Source organism: Pseudophryne corroboree, chromosome 10, assembly GCF_028390025.1.
Source record: "Pseudophryne corroboree isolate aPseCor3 chromosome 10, aPseCor3.hap2, whole genome shotgun sequence".
Taxonomy (NCBI): Eukaryota; Metazoa; Chordata; class Amphibia; order Anura; family Myobatrachidae; genus Pseudophryne; species Pseudophryne corroboree.
This window is the reverse complement of record NC_086453.1, coordinates 350137675-350158882: the sequence shown is the minus strand read 5'-3', so window position 1 is coordinate 350158882 and position 21208 is coordinate 350137675. Positions and strand designations below refer to the sequence as shown.

The 21208-nt window shown below is 43.2% G+C and overlaps 1 protein-coding gene across 7 annotated transcripts in view; it reads left to right on the top strand.

Annotated features, from left to right (window-relative positions):
• Positions 1-21208, top strand: part of LOC134966714 (CMP-N-acetylneuraminate-beta-galactosamide-alpha-2,3-sialyltransferase 4-like) — a 269028-nt gene that overhangs the window by 228292 nt on the left and 19528 nt on the right. For all 7 annotated transcript variants that reach the window (XM_063943677.1, XM_063943673.1, XM_063943678.1 and 4 more), the window contains one exon: positions 11743-11809. In XM_063943677.1, the coding sequence (XP_063799747.1) occupies positions 11794-11809 (16 nt within the window). In that variant the 5' untranslated portion in view covers positions 11743-11793. The remainder of the gene's footprint in view (positions 1-11742; positions 11810-21208) is intronic.

Here is a 21208-nt window from a genome sequence, read left to right as displayed (position 1 = left end):
CTACTCACCATTTTCCGGGCGTGGAGATCCGAATGCAGGTGTGTCCAGGCGTTTGGAGGGCGGATGTCTGACGTCAAATCCGGGACCTTCGTCGCTGGATCGATCGCACAGGGTAAGTAACTGCAGGGCTAGTCTACTTCTGCACAAAACTTGTTTTTAGCATAGCAGGGCTGCACAAGCGATCGCAGCCCTGCTATGCTAAAATACACTCCCCCCATAGGCAGCGTCTAGTTGATCGCATGAGCAGCAAAAAGTTGCTACGTGTGATCAACTCGGGATGACCCCCATTGTCTCAGGATCGTACTGAAAGATCCATGTTACATCACCGGTAATCACTGCATCTAAAAAATGCAAATCCGTTTGAATTTATTCCTAAATGTCTGTAGAAATTAGTTTTTGATTCTCTTTCTGCTCAGCAGTGAGAAGCCTTGGAACCATCCTTTTCTCATGTTAAGATCTTGATGGAAAACTTATCTAACAGTTTCTTTGTCGATAGTTATAATTTCTGCCATCATTCAGATGCTGAGTCGATGGTCAACTTGAACAAATTTCTCAGCTTCTTCCACACTCTTGCTTGTTTTTGATGTGCAAGACCTTCTGGGTTGTTCATCATCTTCGACATCCTCATAACCATCACTAAATATTTTGTGTCGCTCAAACACATGTGCACATGACATACGTTATGTCCTGTAAGCCTCGGTTAGCATACGGAAAGATTCAGTGGGTGTTTTGTTCAATTTACCTAAACCGTAAGTTAACACGTTGCTCTAAATTTGAGCTAACCATTTTTACGATGCACAGGAAAAAAATACCACTTCATCGAACGCTGTGTGACAGCCAATGATCTGTGGAGGAGGGGTGAGACTGGTACAACTGTTTTGGGGCAGTCCAAAATCATTGTTCCCCCACTCCCTTTTAACTCACACAGTTTGGTTTCGTTTTTAGAAGTATAAAGGTCTATTTATTAAGCCTTGGATGGAGATAAAGTGTCAGCCAATCAGCTCCTAACTGCCATGTCACAGGCTGGGTTTGAAAAATGACAGTTAGGAGCTAGTTGGCTGGTACTTTATCTCCATCCAAGTGTTTAGTAAATAGACCTGATAGTCTCGTTATTTAATAGCCACAAGATGCACCCACATATGCAGCATATGCCCCTAGGCTGCAACTAGTCCTGATCACCAATGTGCACTTGCACCTGCTGCCCCATACATACAGTGTCGGACTGGCTCACAGAGGCATCCCCTTGGTGGGCCCCACTGCCTGGGGGGGGGGGGGGGGGGGGGCTCCTCCTCTTCCTCTTCCATCTCTTCCATCTCTTCTTCCTCTTCTATCTCTTCTTCCTCTTCTTCTGTCTCTTACTCTTCTTTCTTTCTAGACTGTAGAATTTATACATCATACATATGTTACCTTACACTGCACAGGAATACAGTGTTTTCTCTACAGTACATTGCTGTCATTAATCTGGTACATTATCATGCATGCACTAGCAGTATTTACTATATATATTTATCAGAGGGCTTAGACCATACACTTTTCAATGATTAGCCAAGCTGTGGTGACTGGTCACACCCCTCTGGAGACTGGCCACACCCCTAAGCATGGGCCCCTATTACGGCATTCCCCTGGTGGGCCCTTCATGCGCCAGTCTGACACTCCATACAGTATACCTCCTAACAGGCGTCTATAAGCTTATATCCATTGCCCGCATTTACATGAATACGTCCTCACTGAACTTTGCCTACCTGGACTAACTCTGTCACACCACAGTCCCGACTCGTAAATGTAAGTGCATTGTGACTCTGCATCTCCCGGTTGTGTGCACCCGCTGTTACAGCATGTGAATGCTCGCTATATTTCCTACATAACATTCAACGCTGCGTCAGCCCCTGTTTAAGTGAACATATATTCTTTTATTTTTGTGAGTATATATTTTGACAATTATCTTGGTATGCCGAAGTCCTCATGGTGATTCATTTAATTGGATCTAGATGGATCTGGATGTATTTATTTATATTATTATTTTCTTTATTTCATGCAATGGACAGCATACACTAGCAGCACCTTGAATAGAAACATTTGATTACATTACTGAAGTCTGACTTCATTTCATATGTGTGGAGTTTGTATGTCCTCTCCATGTTTGCGTGAGTTTCCTCCATGAGCTTCAGCTTTCTCCCACACATGCATAACAGTAGGATCAATGGCTGCTGATGGAAAAAAATTAACTCTTGTGTAATTTGTAGCAGTACAGCACTGCAGTATATGTGTGCGCTATATAAATAACTAATAAATAGGTAGCGTGTGATAGCAAGTATAAGCTTATTCAGTTCATGCTGTGACATTCCATATTGGATGAGAAATGTAACTCAGTCTTTCATTGTTTGTGTATGTTATAAGTAGGAAGATTGCATTGTTTTCACTGTGTGTATTTACAAGTCAGACTATTGCTGTATTTTTTTCTGTGATTAACGTACTAAGGCCAGTATTTACTAAGAATCCGAGTTTGTCCGATTTGTGTTTTTTTTTCTAAGTCCCAATCCGGGAATTCACTAAGCACCAATCTCGGCAGTGTTTGGACTATTCGTAATGGTTTGAATGACAACGTTCAGAAATACGAATGAATAGACCATCGGTCAAACGTGGCTGATATTTCATAGAATACGGGCATTCACTATTCATTCGTATTTGGGTGTTAGTTTCTGAGTGCTCAAGTGCGGGTCTGTTTTTTTCCGATTCGTTAAAAAAAGCAGCAATAAAATAGACCTGCTTTTTCCAGTCGAGTTTGGATAACCATGTTTAGTGTAAAATCAGAAAAAAAAATTGCGTGGGGTCCCCCCTCCTAAGCATAACCAGCCTCGGGCTCTTTGAGCCGGTCCTGGTTTGAAAAAATATGGGGAAAAAAATGACAGGGGTTCCCCCATATTTTATCAACCAGCACCGGGCTCTGCGCCTGGTCCTGGTTCCAAAAATACAGGGGACAAAAAGCGTAGGGGTCCCTCGTATTTTTGAAACCAGCACCGGGCTTCACTAGCTGGGGAGATAATGCCACAGCCGGGGGACACTTTGATATCGGTCCCTGCGGCCGTGCCATTAAAACCCCAACTAGTCACCCCTGGCCGGGGTACCTTGGAGGAGTGGGGACCCCTTCAATCAAGGGGCGGCGGATGGGGGGCTGATAGCCTTGTGAGAAATTGTGAATATTGTTTTTAGTAGCAGTACTACAAGTCCCAGCAAGCCTCCCCCGCAAGCTGGTACTTGGAGAACCACAAGTACTAGCATGCGGTGGAAAACCGGGCCCGCTGGTACCTGTAGTACTACTACTAAAAAAATACCCCAATAAAAACAGGACACACACCGTGACAGTACAACTTTATTACATACATGCACACCAACATACACACATACTTACCTATGTTCCCACGAGGCTCGGTCCTCTTCTCCATGTAGAATCCTAGGGGTACCTGTGAAAAAATTATACTCACATAATCCAGTGTAGAATCCGACCTTTGAATAATCCACGTACTTGGCAAAAAAATAAAACGGAAACCCGACCACGCACTGAAAGGGGTCCCATGTTTACACATGGGACCCCTTTCCCCGACTGCCAGGACCCCCCCTGACTCCTGTCAAAGAGGGTCCCTTCAGCCAATCAGGGAGCGCCACGTCGTGGCACTCTCCTGATTGGCTGTGTGCTCCTGTAGTGTCTGTCAGGCAGCACACTGCACAGATACAATGTAGCGCCTATGCGCTCCATTGTAGCCAATGGTGGGAACTTTGCGGTCAGCGGTTGACCGAAAGTAACCTCACCGCTGACCACAAAGTTCTCACCATTGTATTTTTGGAACCAGGACCAGGCGCAGAGCCCGGTGCTGGTTGATTAAATATGGGGGAACCCCTGTCATTTTCCCCCCCATATTTTTTCAACCAGGACCGGCTCAAAGAGCCCGAGGCTGGTTGTGCTTAGGAGGGGGGACCCCACGCAATTTTTTTCAGATTTTTTTAAGACTTTAATCAACTTTTTAAGGTACACAATGAAGCCCTGCACGGATCTCACAGATCCGGCCGGGATTCCTTGTGTTTTTTTAGGCAGTGTTTTACTCATCACTCCCGTAAAACACTGCCTGATATTGCGAATCACATCGACATCGGAAAAAACGATTGTGCAAAACTCGGCAGCTTAGTGAATGATCGTATCAGGATTCAAAAAGTTGCAGTAAAATGCACCCGATACCATTCGAGTTCAAACACCCTTCAAAACGGCCAAAACACGAATCTTTGTAAATATACACCTAAATGTGTGTTAATGAATTGTTGCATTAAGTTGGTGTTTTACGGATATTGGGGGTCATTCCGAGTTGTTCGCTCGCTAGCAGTTTTTAGCAGCCGTGCAAACGCTATGCCGCCGCCCACTGGGAGTGTATTTTAGCTTAGCAGAAGTGCAAACGAAAGGATCGCAGAGCGGCTACAAAGTTTTTTGTTTTTTTGTGTGCAGTTTCAGAGTAGCTCAAAACCTACTCAGCGCTTGCGATCACTTCAGACTGTTCAGTTCCTGTTTTGACGTCATAAACCCGCCCAGTGTTCGCCCAGCCACGCCTGTGTTTTTCCTGGCACGCCTGCATTTTTCCGAACACTCCCTAAAAACGGTCAGTTGACACCCAGAAACGCCCTCTTCCTGTCATTCACCCTGCGGCCAGCAGTGCGACTGAAAAGCTGCGCTAGACCTTGTGTGAAACTACATCGTTCGTTGTGCCCGTACGACGTACGTGCGCATTGCACCGCATGCGCAGAACTGCCTTTTTTTAGCCTGAACGCTGCGCTGCGAACAAATGCAGCTAGCGATCAACTAGGAATGACCACCCATTGCACCAATATCTATCAAGCAAACTTTAATTACTGCCTATAATGATGACTAAATATTGTTAAAAAATGTGATGAGAAACCGTAACCAAAAAAACATACTGAACCACTGTATGTATACACTTTATAATTAACATATAAATGTGCTCTATGGAGCTTTTAGCTGCGAAATGCGTTAGTTTACAGTCTTATCTGGAATCTGCAGCATCTACTTGTGATTGAACTTCTATAAAGCTGATACTTTACCTCATGTGGAATAAGGACACGTGAGTGGGGATAACCACAGATGAGTCCTAGCTCATTTTACCCACAGCTGCTAATAATCACGGGTCGTTTGCTGTGATAACAGTGCCCAAGGGCGTGCGTGTGCACTGTGTACGCACCCGCAATCCATGAGATTGCATGGGTGCATACCCCCCTGCAAACAGGTCACACACAGGCACGGCTAGTTGCAATTGCGATGTGCGACCAGTTTGCTGGATGGATGAGCAAGGAACACATCTGTATTTCCAACAACTGTTCTTCTGGACGGATACGCCCTACAAACATTAGGGGTCATTCGTGTTTGTAATGAGTGTAGTTTCTTCCCCTTTGCAACGTTGATTTCTACCCAACAACCTATGATACTGTAGCTCTTTTGAACTATACTGGGGGTTAATTTATGAAATATCTTCTTAGGAACATACAAATATATATCATACAGCTGTTGAGAGATGAAAGTAGATATTTATGAATTCTTCTGAAGAGTTACGGTGGAGAATTTGTCCATAGCATTATTGTTATAGAATGCACTAGATAAACAATACATAAAAGCTTATTAGTTGCTATGGGCAACTGCTGCACTTGTCCTCTACATTAGGTTTGATATATTTGCCTAGTTTTGTACAGTGTATATGAAGCATCGTTGCCTACCCTCCCTCATTCTGCAGGAGACTCCCTGAAATAGCAGCAGTCTCCCTAACTCCCTGAATAGTCCAGCAATCTCCCTGATTACACCTTACCCCCATTATGCAGCTAGATACATACATTCAAATGGGATCATTAGTGCCATTTCCCTGCATTGGTTATAAGGCACAATGATCCCTATGGCTACATGCATTGTAACTAAGGTTTCTCCTGGCCACTTACAGTATATGGAACCTCTTGTAAAACACAATACACCAACAAATCCTGCAAAATATCAGTGTCTCTTCTTTAACAAGTAGATCTTACTGACTTTGTGGCTCATTTACATTTGGATGTAAAGGTCCATACACACTTGCCGATAAAATGAGCGACGTCGCTCATTTTCCCCCTCCATGAGCGACGTCGCTCATTTTATCGGCAAGTGTGTATGCCGCCAGCTACGACCGATGCGCGGCCCCGCGGGTCGGCAACGATCGTCGCTGTCGGCAGCGCATGCAGGATCTGGACTGTCGTCCAGGACCTGCATGCACGGCTGGCAGAGTAGGCATGACGTTACTAAGCGATATGAGCGGTCATATCGCTCAGTGTGTACAGTCGGCTGCCGACCAGCCGGCCCAGGAGGGGAAACATTAGACGACGTCGCTCAAAGAGCGACATCGTCTAATGTGTATGGACCTTAAGTCATTTTCATGACACGCCTCTCCGATGTAGCAGTACGCGCCCGCGCTGATAGTTGTTACTTTCACAATCTCCCTGAAATGCTTTTTCAAAAGTAGGCAAGTATGCTATGAAGATTGGAGGTTACCATTCTGCAACTTAGTTACCATTTGGTTATTTGAACTTTGTCTTCTACTTTGACTCACTGTTTCCATAAGAATCTGTTTGTTCTTAGAGAGCTGCTTCTGGGTGCTGCTCCATATTCCATTTATTGTGAAGGATATTTCCAAATAGATTCATATTTCTGTTTTGTGGTATCACAGTAAAGTAGTATAATGGGACATTCCAAATATTGTATACTGTTACTTTTGAAGGGAGATGATTTTGTTCTGCATAAGGAATGCTAGTGTACTAGTAATAATGTGAGAGAGGGGGACAGGTAAAAGGGAGTAAGGCGACATTCAGTAGATACAGGTAACAATCTGGAAAAAGGAATCGGGGCAGTAAAGACGGTCTAGGAAAACAGATTGCTAAAGTCTTCATTCTCTGTGTCCTTAGATAGAACAAAGAGAGAAACGATTGAGCCTGAGCTACAATGAGACTGCCAGGGGTCCTGTATTCGGGAGAGATAAAGAAAGATCTGTGCTCAGAAAGCGTGTATAATCCTGGATAATGTGTAGTATAAACCCATTTACTCTAAATTACACAACTTGAGAGGAAGCTGTAATACAGGATTAGCAAGATTTAGGATAGATCACTTTGCTGTCTGTCATACACCCATGTGTGCTAGACGAGCTTGGAGACAGACCCAAATTTCATAGATTTGTGGACGTCCTCATAGCTAGGTCATCACCGCGTGAAATCACATGTTGTATCAATGTTACGCAGAAAGGTAAGCCTGATGTCATTTGTGGGAAGGAGTTGGAATCATTCCTAAATATGTAATGGCTCAATAGCTCCTAGCACAGTCAACATGGATGTGTGATCCCGTCATGCCAGTCCGGTGTCACTAGTTTTTGTGCAGAATGGTAGGTACAGCAAGTTGATAGAACATGTTGTGGTATTTTTAAAAGCATTTGGTACCATCCCAAATAAAGTATATACATGGGATATATACCTGGCTAGAAAGAGAAATGGTGGAGAGCAAACACGGAAATTCCTATCACTGGAGTGCCACAATGATCAGTACTGGGCCGCGTTATGAGTACTTTTGCTTGATGGTCAGAAAGTAATGTGTCCATATTCATTACTGACACAGACGTATTGTCTTCACAGTGGGAGTAATCAAGCTATGGAACGCTTTGTACAGGTTGATGGACAACCCATTGAGTTCTTACAAGACATGATGGGTGAAATGTAGTAGCCTGCTAGTTGCAGGCTGTGTGGGACTTTGTGAGAGTCTTCCTGTATTTTTAAAGCGGCAATTATTGACACAGCAAAGCCAGGTAGACGGTACTAGTGCTTTTATGCTTCAAAGTATTGTGTACGGTATAATTAGATGTGGTATTGTAACTAAATGATAAGAGTTTTTGAAAAAAGTTTTTGTGCCATCCAACTGGACCAATTGAACATACAGATAGGTCCATGTTTATCTTAACCTTTAATAGGATTAACTGAGACTGGGCAGGCAGACTTAATCCCCTGCTGTATTGTTCTCTGTATTGTATTGCAGGTGAGAACAATAGATGAAGGGTTTATGTTAATAAACCATGGTGTGCCTAGGCGCAGCAAAGAAGTCAAGATAAATGTGGACCCATCTGTACTGTCAAATGGAAGGAAAAGGAGTACCGGTTTGAAAATGCTCCCAAACGTCCCCTAAACAGTGTAATATTACTGAAAAAAGGGGGAACATTATACTTTTTAAGGGATAGTGAAATTTTTAAAACAACATTGCAAAAGGGTGAGAAATAAGGGGAAAAAATGATTGCCCAAATGCATTAATGCCTTTCTAACGGGTACAGTACCTGTTTTCTTCTCTTTTTCTGTTCTCAGAAAGTGCCTGCTGCCCGGTTCTCCTACACTGGGAACTTTACAATAGAAAAAGCCTAACTGCAGTTATTAACCTAGTTAACGCTCTATAAATAGTCCATCTACAGTGCTACTGAAATATAGAGGCGCTATATAAATAAAAAGTTTAGATATAAATAAATGATAATACGTGCATTTATTTTTGTTCAGTCTGTTTAGCGAAATACATGTAACATGATGCTGATTATAAACTGCTTTTTATGGGGATATCTCCAGCTCAGGAAAAAAAAGTGTCCGAGGCAGGGTGGCATAGGCACAACGTCACAAAAGCCACCCCTCAGTCACACCAGACGGTGATTTATAACTTATCTTCAAGGACATTGCAGAGAAGTGAAACCAATATTTTGGAAAAAAGTGTGAGTTTCATTCCTTCATACATGCGGAAAGCTTTGGATTCAGAAGTTGAACTCTTTAAGATACCGTACATCGGAAACCTTGAGTTACGCGACCACTGCGAAAGTCACTAATACCCCTTTCACACCGCAGCTATAACCCGGTAAATTGCCGTTTTTTAAGCCTTCCAAAACGGTTCTAGCTGCGGTGTGAAAGGGCCACTTTGAATTTACTGGTTACAGATTACTGGTATTTTAAAACGGTTTAAAAGCAGGGTCCTACACGGTTCAGACCCGTTTCATTGTGCAATGTGAAAGGCTCTGAAACGGTATTTCCAAACCACAGAAGGTGATAGGCTGTCTCCATGCGTGATGTCACCAGGCAGAAGTAGGATATAAACTGGAGGAAACACATGAGAGTGAAGAAGCATTGTATTATACAGAATACAGTTTAAAATGGCAAATTGGAGTGATGAGGAGGGTAGGGAGCTGCTTAGGATGAGAGGGGATGAAGAAATATGTAGACAAATCACTGGGACAGTGAAGGATGCAGTAATCTACAAAACCATGGTAAAGATGCTTGAAGCTGCTGGGTTCCATCGTACGACTAGCCAAATTATTAATAATTAATTAATTAATAATTATTAATAATGTGTGGGCCAGAAAAGTCCATTTAAAATGACAACCACTGTTTTCTATGGGAGAAACGGGTTCAGTGTGAAAGGTACCAAAACGGTAATAAAACGGTAATATACCAGTTACAACATGCAATGTGAAGGGGGTTTAACTGCTCAGACCCGTTTTAAGAACTGTTTAAAGAATCGTTTCAAAAGCAGGGTTTGCGATGTGAAAGGAGCAGAAGAATCCATTTTTTGTTAAAAGCTGTTTTGATTCAGTGAACAATTAAGCAGCTAGTAACACTTTTATGATATGAAGCTAACAAACTGGTGAAAAGACACAGACATAGTTCTAGGTATGAAGAGAGGCAAGCTGTTGACTCCCTCAGTAAGGATACCACCATTGTGATATGTACGGCTGATAAAGAAAATTGATGCGGGTGGATTGATGTAAGTACAAGGGACATCCTAGTTGTCCCATATACCATCAGACCTGTCATTTACACAATCCTTAAGTTGCATAAAAACCCTGTGGCCCCTCCTGGTAGGCCCATCCTATCCACCAAAGGGTCACTAAATCAACCCCTGACTGTTTCTAATTTCTTACAACCTGTTGTTAAACACCTGCCAGGATTGATTCAAGACATCCCTGAATTCTTTAATGAGACTGCCAGGGGTTGTGTATTCGGGAGAGATAAAGAAAGATCCGTGCTCAGAAAGCGTGTATAATCCTGGATAATGTGTAGTATCAGCCCATTTATTCTAATTTACACAATTTGAGAGGAAGCTGTAATACAGGATTAGCAAGATTTAGGATAGATCACTTTGCTGTCTGTCATACACCCATGTGTGCTAGACGAGCTTGGAGACAGACCCACATTTCATAGATTTGTGGACGTCCTCATAGCTAGGTCATCACCGCGTGAAAACACATGTTGTATCAATGTTACGCAGAAAGGTAAGCCTGATGTCATTTGTGGGAAGGAGTTGGAATCATTCCTAAATATGTAATGGCTCAATAGCTCCTAGCACAGTCAACATGGATGTGTGATCCCGTCATGCCAGTCCGGTGTCACTAGTTTTTGTGCAGAATGGTAGGTACAGCAAGTTGATAGAACATGTTTTGGTATTTTTAAAAGCATTTGGTACCATCCCAAATAAAGTATATACATGGGATATATACCTGGCTAGAAAGAGAAATGGTGGAGAGCAAACACGGAAATGCCTATCACTGGAGTGCCACAATGATCAGTACTGGGCCGCGTTATGAGTACTTTTGCTTGATGGTCAGAAAGTAAGGTGTCCATATTCATTACTGACACAGACGTATTGTCTTCACAGTGGGAGTAATCAAGCTATGGAACGCTTTGTACAGGTTGATGGACAACCCATTGAGTTCTTACAAGACATGATGGGTGAAATGTAGTAGCCTGCTAGTTGCAGGCTGTGTGGGACTTTGTGAGAGTCTTCCTGTATTTTTAAAGCGGCAATTATTGACACAGCAAAGCCAGGTAGACGGTACTAGTGCTTTTATGCTTCAAAGTATTGTATAATTAGTTGTGGTATTGTAACTAAATGATAAGAGTTTTTGAAAAAAGTTTTTGTGCTATCCAACTGGACCAATTGAACATACAGATGGGTCCATGTTTATCTTAACCTTTAATAGGATTAACTGAGACTGGGCAGGCAGACTTAATCCCCTGCTGTATGGTTCTCTGTATTGTATTGCAGGTGAGAACAATAGATGAAGGGTTTATGTTAATAAACCATGGTGTGCCTAGGCGCAGCAAAGAAGTCAAGATAAATGTGGACCCATCTGTACTGTCAAATAGAAGGAAAAGGAGTACCGGTTTGAAAATGCTCCCAAACGTCCCCTAAACAGTGTAATATTACTTAAAAAAGGGGTAACATTATACTTTTTAAGGGATAGTGAAATTTTTAAAACAACATTGCAAAAGGGTGAGAAATAAGGGGAAAAAAATATTGCCCAAATGCATTAATGCCTTTCTAACGGGTACAGTGCCTGTTTTCTTCTCTTTTTCTGTTCTCAGAAAGTGCCTGCTGCCCGGTTCTCCTACACTGGGAACTTTACAATAGAAAAAGCCTAACTGCAGTTATTCACCTAGTTAACGCTCTATAAATAGTCCATCTACAGTGCTACTGAAATATAGAGGCGCTATATAAATAAAAAGTTTAGATATAAATAAATGATAATACGTGCATTTATTTTTGTTCAGTCTGTTTAGCGAAATACATGTAACATGATGCTGATTATAAACTGGGTATTTTGTTTGCAGACTTTATTCCCACAGGCTAATCGCTTTTATTGTTCTCTCCCGATTTAGATTAACGACAATGAAATCTGTCAGAGCAGTAGTTGTTTTCCGACGGCCAAAATGAACAGTAAACAAGGTGGGTATTGTCTGCCAAGAGCTCCTACTATATGTAATCTCCTGTGGAAAATTTTCTCCGATGTTCGCCGGACCATGGACTCTATTCCGATTTGTACGCAATGCCAATGTTCATCCAACTGAGTGATTTAATTGCTAAATGATTGACAGGAAGGGGTAACGGGGAATGGCGGCAGAAAAGCAGATGTTTTGCAGCCGTTTCCGGACATGTTTCTGCCTTCAGCTGTGATCGCACACAGGCAGAAAATATGGCGCTGGTCCTGCTGTCCGTCTGCATGATCATAGACTCGGGGGGGGGGGGGGCGATATTCCTCTTTTCTGCGGTGATGCTACCAATGTGTATGCAGTTGCTGGGGACTTTGCAATGGCTCAGGTGGGTATCTCTATTCTTTTTTGGGCGGCTGCTTCACCTTCAAGTCCCTAAGCTGAAAAAACGCATCTGCCTAGGCTTTTTCGTACAAATCTGAATCAAGCCCAGTGTGCGCAGGTTTGTTTTTCAGTTTATTTCATTATGCGTGTGTTGTAGCTGTAAACATGTGTTTTATGGTTGTTTTGCGTGTGAAGATGGGTAGTGTTGTATATCGTGCACATTTTGCAGTTCTTTTATTTTTAATTGTTTAAATATGTTTTCCTAAAGAAGGATTACCAAAAAGCCGAAACGTGGGATTATGTGGGCTGCTATTAACTTCTAGTATAAATAAGACTGCTGAGTTCCGCTTTCTCTGCTGCATAGTACGGACTTGAGGAACATCTTGTCTGTTACTGGTACTACAAATATAAGCACTAATCAAAAGACGCTGAGGGGGCGTTTTTATGCAATATGATACCAGCTCCACTGAGGAGGAACCTTTTAGATGATCGTTGACAAAGCAGCGGTGACACTTCACAGTATTGTGAACACTCATCTGCTTTTTATGGGGTAGCTCCAGCTCAGGAAAAAAAATGTCCAAGGCAGGGTGGCACAGGCACAAAATCACAAAAGCCACCCCTCAGTCACACCAGACAGTGATTTATAACTTCTCTTCAAGGACATTGCAGAGAAGTGAAACCAATATTTTTGAAAAAAAGTGTGAGTTTCATTCCTTCATACATGCGGAAAAGTTTGGATTCAGAAGTTGAACTTTTTAAGATACATCGGAAACCTTGAGTTACGCGACCACTGCGAAAGTCACTAAGAATCCATTTCTTGTTAAAAGCTGTTTTGATTCAGTGAACAATTAAGCAGCTAGTAACACTTTTATGATATGAAGCTGACAAACTGGTGAAAAGACACAGACATAGTTATAGGTATGAAGAGAGGCAAGCTGTTGACTCCCTCAGTAAGGATACCACCATTGATACAGATGGATCCATGTTTATCTTGACCTTTAATAGGATTAACTGAGACTGGTCAATCGGACTTAATCCCCTGCTGTAATGACTTAATCCCCTGCTGTATTGTTCTCTGTATTGTATTGCAGCTGAGAACAATAGATGAAGGGTTTATGCTAATAAACCTTGGTGTGCCTAGGCGCAGCAAACTAGCCAAGATAACCATGGACCCATCTGTACGTACGGCTGATAAAGAAAATTGATGCGGGTGGATTGATGTAAGTACAAGGGACATCCTAGTTGTCCCATATACCATCAGACCTGTCATTTACACAATCCTTAAGTTGCATAAAAACCCTGTGGCCCCTCCTGGTAGGCCCATCCTATCCACCAAAGGGTCACTAAATCAACCCCTGACGGTTTCTAATTTCTTACAACCTGTTGTTAAACACCTGCCAGGATTGATTCAAGACATCCCTGAAATCTTTAACATTTATTGTTGGCTTCCCATTTCCAGATAAATGTTGCTTACTGGTAACGTGATGTTACTGTACCAGTTTATACACTTGCATTCCACATCAAGCAGGATTGTTGTCCATCAGAGAAATTGTATGTGACAATGAGCAGTATCTAGAACCTCCAGGGGAATATTTACTATCTACGATCGAAATGATCCTGTATTTTAATTATTTTAAGTTTGGAAATTCTTTCCATAGACAATAAACTGGCTCTGCGATGGGGTCTAATATGGCCCCATCTTACGCAGATATATACATGCATTAATTTGAGAAGAAGCTTATGTTCAGTACAAGCTTAGCATCACAAATTCTGTTTTACTGTCGTTACATCTGCGATTTGTTTACGATGTGGCACGATGACATGGACTCTTGATCTTTGTTCATTGAGAGGCTTAACAAATTGGATACTCCTATCAAATTAACAATGGAAGCTGATACTTATTTGGATGTCCTGGTGAACAGGGTTGGAAATACATTACAGACATCTCTTGACAGACAGCCTGTAAATAGATATTTATCATTACATGCATCCAGCTATCATCCACCTATCAACCGCCTGACATATATGGTGCATGTACAACAGATTGTCAGTGACCCTATTAAGTGTGAAGCTGAGTTACACACAATGGGCCAAAGTTTCAAGGAACATGGGTTTGCTGATTCTGTAATTGCACAGCCTATGACAAAAGGTATGCAAATGGATAGGAAAGTACTGTTAAGACCAAAGGACAGACAATCTACTGAGTGTGACTGGATCTTTTTGGGAGCACTCTACAATAGTAGATCACGACAGAAGCAGAAGGTTGTGAAATCCAGTTGGAAACTTTTGGCCACAGATTGAGATTTCAAGGGAACTTTTACTAAAAAAAAACAATATTTTATCAAGAAGCTTGAAGGACATCTTTGTACATAATGATCCAACTGACAAATATACTGTACAGCATAATTTTCCAATATTTCCAAGCCGCCCAGTGAGTTGGGTGGAGGGGGGTAGTTGGTGTTGGACAGCTACTATTAAAGAGAGAATGCTGCTGGATGTTAAGGGGGTAAATCCAAGTTGATCGCAGCAGGAAATTTTTTAGCAGTTGGGCAAAACCATGTGCACTGCAGGGGAGGCAGATATAACATGTGCAGAGAGAGTTAGATTTGGGTGTGGTGAGTTCAATCTGCAATCTAAATTGCAGTGTAAAAATAAAGCAGCCAGTATTTACCCTGCACAGAAATAAAATAACCCACCCAAATCTAACTCTCTCTGCAAATGTTATATCTGCCTCCCCTGCAGTCCACATGGTTTTGCCCAACTGCTAAAAAATTTCCTGCTGCGATCAACTTGGAATTACCCCCTAAGTTTGAAAACTTTGCTACCTTTGTGTCTCAATGTGCGGCAGGGACTCAGTTGGGAATCAGTTGTTTCTTAAGGGGGGTACTCACGGAGCGATATTCTAAGCAATCTGACTAGATTGCTTAGACTATAAGCCTGATCGCTCCGTGTGTAGCCCCTACAGCGATAGCGATGCTCAGCCCCGCGCATCGCTATCGCTGCTGCTAGATTGGCCTGCCGTGCAGGCCAATCTAGCGGGTCGCTCACTTCACCCGCTGGGTAAAGTGAGCGGCCCCCCCATCTTCCCCCCGCATGCTCAGCACAGATCGCGCTGTGCTGAGCGGAAAGAGAGATGTGTGCTGAGCGGTTCGCTCAGCACACATCTCTCCCCGCATCGGCCCGTCTATATGGGCCTTTAGGCTATTTATGTAGTACTTTGGTATATTTAGTTATTCATTGTAATTACACTGTGCAGCAAGATTTGTTGGTTCTAATTGCCAGCTAATGATTGTAGTTTAATCAGGTTTATCAGGTTTTCTGTATTGCCATTCACTACTTGATTGGAACATTGAGGAAGTCTCATTACACACTGGTGAGAAATTCATTACAACGCTGGTGTATAGTGTTGCTTGCATGTACTGTATATGGTAACTGTTCATGATGTGCTAAATATTTTATTAACATATATTTGACTATTCTACCAGCATGTTGTGTACTAGAACATTGAAAATTGTGTATTTTCCGTGTCTAACTCTGTTTGATACCTGATATAATCCTGTAATTAGGTGCTGTGTGTGCCAAGATTTATTATAGGAGTCGTGTTTCGTTTTGAGTGACCTGGCATTGTGGTGTTTGTCAAGCCGCAGTGGCACTGCCTTTCTGTGTAGGTTTGGCATCTGGGCACAGTGCTATTATGTAATACAGCCTGTTATGGCATCTACACACAGATCTCTCTATGGGTGTGACACACGATTTATAAATGTTACCATGTTACAGGATGTTGATACCATCTAAATGTGCTTCAGTACGATAATCATTTTTCACGCTTTAATGATTTTGCTGTGCATGCTGACGTTGATTGCAGGAGGCGGGTCGTACGTTGACGGACAGGCTGTAAGGTTTGTGCTTAGTGATATGTCCCTGGGTGCAGTGTTATTTGACAGTGCAGATGGCGTATGCTGTTTTTGTAGTAAGTCTAACTTAAATGCACCTGTGTTAGCATTTGGGATAATGGTTTTATTTTGCACACCGTAGCGGTGCTGTGGGTGGTAACACAGAATACATAAGGCGTGTCTTACTGCGACGGACAGACAACGAGGCTTGTGTTTAATGGCAGTGTCCTGACATTTGCATATCATTAGCTGCTGGGTGTTACGTCATTAGACAGCACCGATGCTGTTGTGATAACAAGTGTAAATTTGCGGATGCCTCATTCTAGGCGAGATGCGTCGTTTTTAATATATTTGATTACAAACGGTGTACAAATGTCACAGTGCTGAGATTCTGTATACCGCATGGATGTGGCCATTTAATAGCTACGCTGCAGTTTGCCAGCTTGTGATCTAAAGCAGTGGTTCTCAACCACGGTCCCCAAGTACCCCCCAACGGTTCATGTTGTCCAGTTTGCCTTTCTTTTATCCGTTCCCGTGATATAGTGGTGGTGTAGAGCAGTGGTTCTCAACCGCGGTCCTCAAGTACCCCCAACAGTTCATGTTTTCCATATCTCCTCACAGGATTGCAAGTGAAATAATTTGCTCCACCTGTGGGTCTTTTATAATGTGTCAGTGAGTAATGAATACACCTGTTCAACTGCTAGATGACCTGGAAAACAGGAACTGTTGGGGCTACTTGAGGACCGAGGTTGAGAACCAGTGAGCTAAAGTTTCCCTTGCCTCTATATAGTGTTAGGTTTAATGCTAAAATGCTGCTATAATGTTTTCTGCAATTCTGTTATTTTGCTGTACTATTTATTACATGGCGTTAATTGCATGTCCTTGTATAAGTAAATACACTATGGTCAGCATGCATTAGGGAAACACGGTCAAAAGGTCGATGAGTAAAAGGAAGACAGGTCAAAAGGTCAAAAGGTCGACATGACAGTGATCGACACACATAAGGTAGACTCATGCTTTTTTTATTTATTTTTTTTAAACTTTTTCGTACTTTACCATCCATGTGGACTACGATTGGGAGTAGTACTCTGTGCCGAGCGCAGCGCTGCACCTTGCCCGAAGTTCACTCACCATGCGAGGGGACGTGGCACACTAGTGGGGCTTGTTTGTGGCTCGAAAAGTGACAAAACACCATCCAAAAAATAAAAATAAATGGTGTCTACCTTTTTTTGTGTTGACCATTTATATGTTGACCTTTTGACGCTGTCGACCTAATGCTTGTCTACCATTAGTGGTAGACCTATTGACTGTAGACCTTTTTAGTGTAGATCTAATAATCCACACCCGGTGGGTTCAGGGTTCTGTGTTTAGTTCTGACATGGGCAGTGTGTGTGTGTGTGTGTGTGTGTGTGTGTGTGTGTGTGTGTGTGCTTGAAGAATGAATCTGCTAAATATTACATGTCGGAATAAAACTGCATTATTTAACCATCTGATGACTGGAGAGCGCTGGTTTCTGCTGCTGAGTCGTGCACAGCATTTTGTATTTGGAAGTGGTGAGCAGCATCATTTAATGTTTATATATATATATATATATATATATATATATATATATATATATATATATATATATATAATGTGCTCCTGAGGATGGCAACTGTGGACCTCATTCAGGTTCAGTAGCAGTTCTGCCGAGAGCCACCCTGCATGTAAAGCGCCGCGTCGCAGAAATTGAATACCATCGGGAATACTGGTTGCCCCCCTGCATACGCAGCCGGGATGCATATGTAAGCGTACCAGCGCCTTGTTTTCCGTCGCAGCCATCGCACGTGACTTCACCCGCCCCAAAAACTGAAGTTTCCGCACCACTCCCCACCAATGCCGCGTTGCCGCCCCCGAATGCCCACCGACTGTCAGTCACTACACGATCGCATCGTGCCAGGATGCGATCGCATCGTGAAAGTCCACGCACCTGCGATTCAAGACGGATGATAATTGGATGATCTGCATCTCTGTAGTTTTGCAAATGAACCTGAATAAGGCCCCTGTGTCCCCTGAAACGGCCATTGAGCTGATGCTGGGCCAGGATTTGTGATGCCATCATGCCTGTGTGAGTTTGAGAAGTATCGTGCTTCTGTGCCGCTGCTGTTTGTGTCATTGTGGCTGCTACGATGTGGATACACTTTTACCTTTTTTGCAAACAGTGTGGTGATCTGGTGGTCCTTCTGTGGACAAGCTGGATGCAAGTATGTATGTAACCCTCTATGTGACTGAGGCCCAAGTATAATTACACCATTTGTGAATGTGTGTGGTTGTTTGACACACACACACACACACACACACACACACACACACACACACACACACACACACACACACACACACACACACACACACACATATCTCATGCAAAGGGCGAGATTATTGTCCTCTACAGTAATAAAATCCCAGCTTACATCAGTGATAAATATAATTATTAGTTGATTGACAGTCTGATGCCATTTGGGGGCGAGGAGGGGGGTGTAGAAGTGGGGCGTCGCCATTGCGGGGGAAGATAGAGGCCAGAATCTCTATCAGAAGACGGAGTTCTCCTGGCCTCTGTGTAGGTCTTGTGGTGGCCGGTTTGCACGACCCCATTGGTGATGCAGCCGGCCTATGATGCTGGGGAAGAAGAGTAATTACGCCTCATTACTTCATTACCATATTCGTGCTATCGCTGCTGCTTCTACAGCAACTCCAGCCACATCTGAATTGGATTCCTGGCGGGAATCGGGATCCTGGTGGTCAGGAGACCGACGCCGGAGATCCCGACAGCCAGAATACCGGTGGAGAGCATGTGTCCCCTCACGGCTTGCTGTGCTCACCATGCTTTGGGGCCAGTGGCGGCCGACAGGATTATATTCCCCCTCAGGTGACGGAGTGGACCACCACCCGAGTGGGGAATACGGTCGGCAGTCAGGATTGCGACCGCTGGTTTTTCACCGGGTGTTGGGATTCCGGCGTCCGTATCCTGACTGCCGGGATCCCGGCAGCCGGCAATTTGATTGCCTTCCCTCTCAATTAGCTCCATTATGTACAGTGTAACCAGGGCCAGATTTTTTTTGTTACTTGCTTCTTCTTTGAAACGGTGGCCATCTTTAAATGATGGCAGACAGCGATTTTCATGTTTCTAGGGATTTATGTATATATCTCAGAACTGGCATGTGGCACTTTCTTGGGCAGTCTCCTCGCGGCGGTGGTGGAGTGGGAATCTTTTAGCCTTTGCTTTCTGGCATGTGGTAAAGCCTTGGCACATGGGGGGTAATTCTGAGTTGATCGCAGCAGGAACTTTGTTAGCAGTTGGGCAAAACCATGTGCACTGCAGGGGGAGGCAGATATAACATGTGCAGAGAGAGTTAGATTTGGGTGTGGTGAGTTCAATCTGCAATCTAAATTGCAGTGTAAAAATAAAGCAGCCAGTATTTACCCTGCACAGAAACAAAATAATCCATCCAAATCTAACTCTCTCTGCAAATGTTATATCTGCCCCCCCTGCAGTGCACATGGTTTTGCCCAACTGCTAAAATATTTCCTGCTGCGATCAACTTGGAATTACCCCCATAAACCGTTGTCCTCAGCAAAGTTTGGGCTGCATTTCTGGTTTGATGCATAGATTTCCTTATTTCACTTTAATGGTGAAAAAGAGAGCCAACAAGAACAAAGTATTTGCAGAAATCTGACTTTTCAGGCTGCCATTATCTCAGCTTGGAGAGAAATTCAGGTACGTATGTAGTTTGTTACCAAACATAGGGCGTTATTCAGACCCTGTCGCTGATGTGCTAACATCGCTATGAAGTGATTATTGCACATGTGCGCGTACGCTGGTCCTAAACTGCGTTCTCTTCAGAATGCAGTTTAGGACCAGGAGGGAGGGCGAGAACGGGGCGTCGACGCAGCATTTTGATCCCCTCACAGGAAGACTGTCTTGCAAAGGGTGCTGTGGGGCCTGTACTGATGGCCTACCTGCCACGGGATGATGCGTTTCTGTCAGGGTGAGCCCAACTTGATGTGGTCGCATCTAATGCAACTATGCCAGGCAAAGGTTTAATCCTGAAAATCCAGTGGAGGCACCAATCCCAGGATTCCAATCCTGGTGTTTTTTTACGCAAAATCCTGGGATCCCGCCAATACCTGGATTGGCTTCCATAATACTAACGCTGCTATTTCTGATAACACATTACCTAACGTACACCCCCTAGACCAGTGGTTCCCAAACTCAGTCCTCCAGGACCCCCAACGGTCCACGTTTTCCAGGAGTCCTCACGGAATCGCAAGTGAAATAATTAGCTCCACCTGTAGATCTATAAAATGTGTCAGTGAGTAATAAATACACCTGTGCTCCATCTAGGTGACGTTGAAAACAAAAACTGTTCGGGGCCCTTGAGTACCGAGTTTGGAAACCGCTGCCCTAGACCAGACCAGACCCAATACCCTCCCCTTTTTGAATCAGGCAGCAAATCATGTTAGAATATTATTTAAAGCAGAAGTGAACCTTAAAATACTAAACTTGTATATTGTAGTTGAGGGTAAATTGTCTTGTTGTCTTCTTACTTTTTCTCGAATGTCATCAGTGTTGAAAATTAATTCCAAGTTGTTTGCTGCAAGCTTCCGAGTGCAGGCTTAGCTCTGTGACAGTGACTTCCTGTATAGATTCTGCACAGCAATTAGTTCACAGGTATATGTGGTTGCATGTTAAAGAACAAAAAAGGGGGCACATATCTGTGCAGGAATTGCAGTATTTATATCCTTTATATCTAGATCTATACAGCCAATCTGGGGACAAGATCCTTTCCTCTCCGTATATAAGAAACCTCAGCACCTACTCTGAGGAAGCTCCACGCTAGCCTCTAGGTGAGGCTGTAACCACATAGCAAATGCTCATTTATAACGGGATCCGGTCTCTAGGTGGACAGTAACTAGGTCGACCACTATTGGTCGACAGTAACTAGGTCAACAGGGTTTCTAGGCCGACAGGGTCTCTAGGTCGACAGGTCAAAAGGTCGACATGATTTTTTTAATGATTTTTTTTTTCTTTTTTTGAACCTTTTCATACTTAACGATCCACGTGGACTACGATTGGAACAAGCAAGGGGACACGGTGC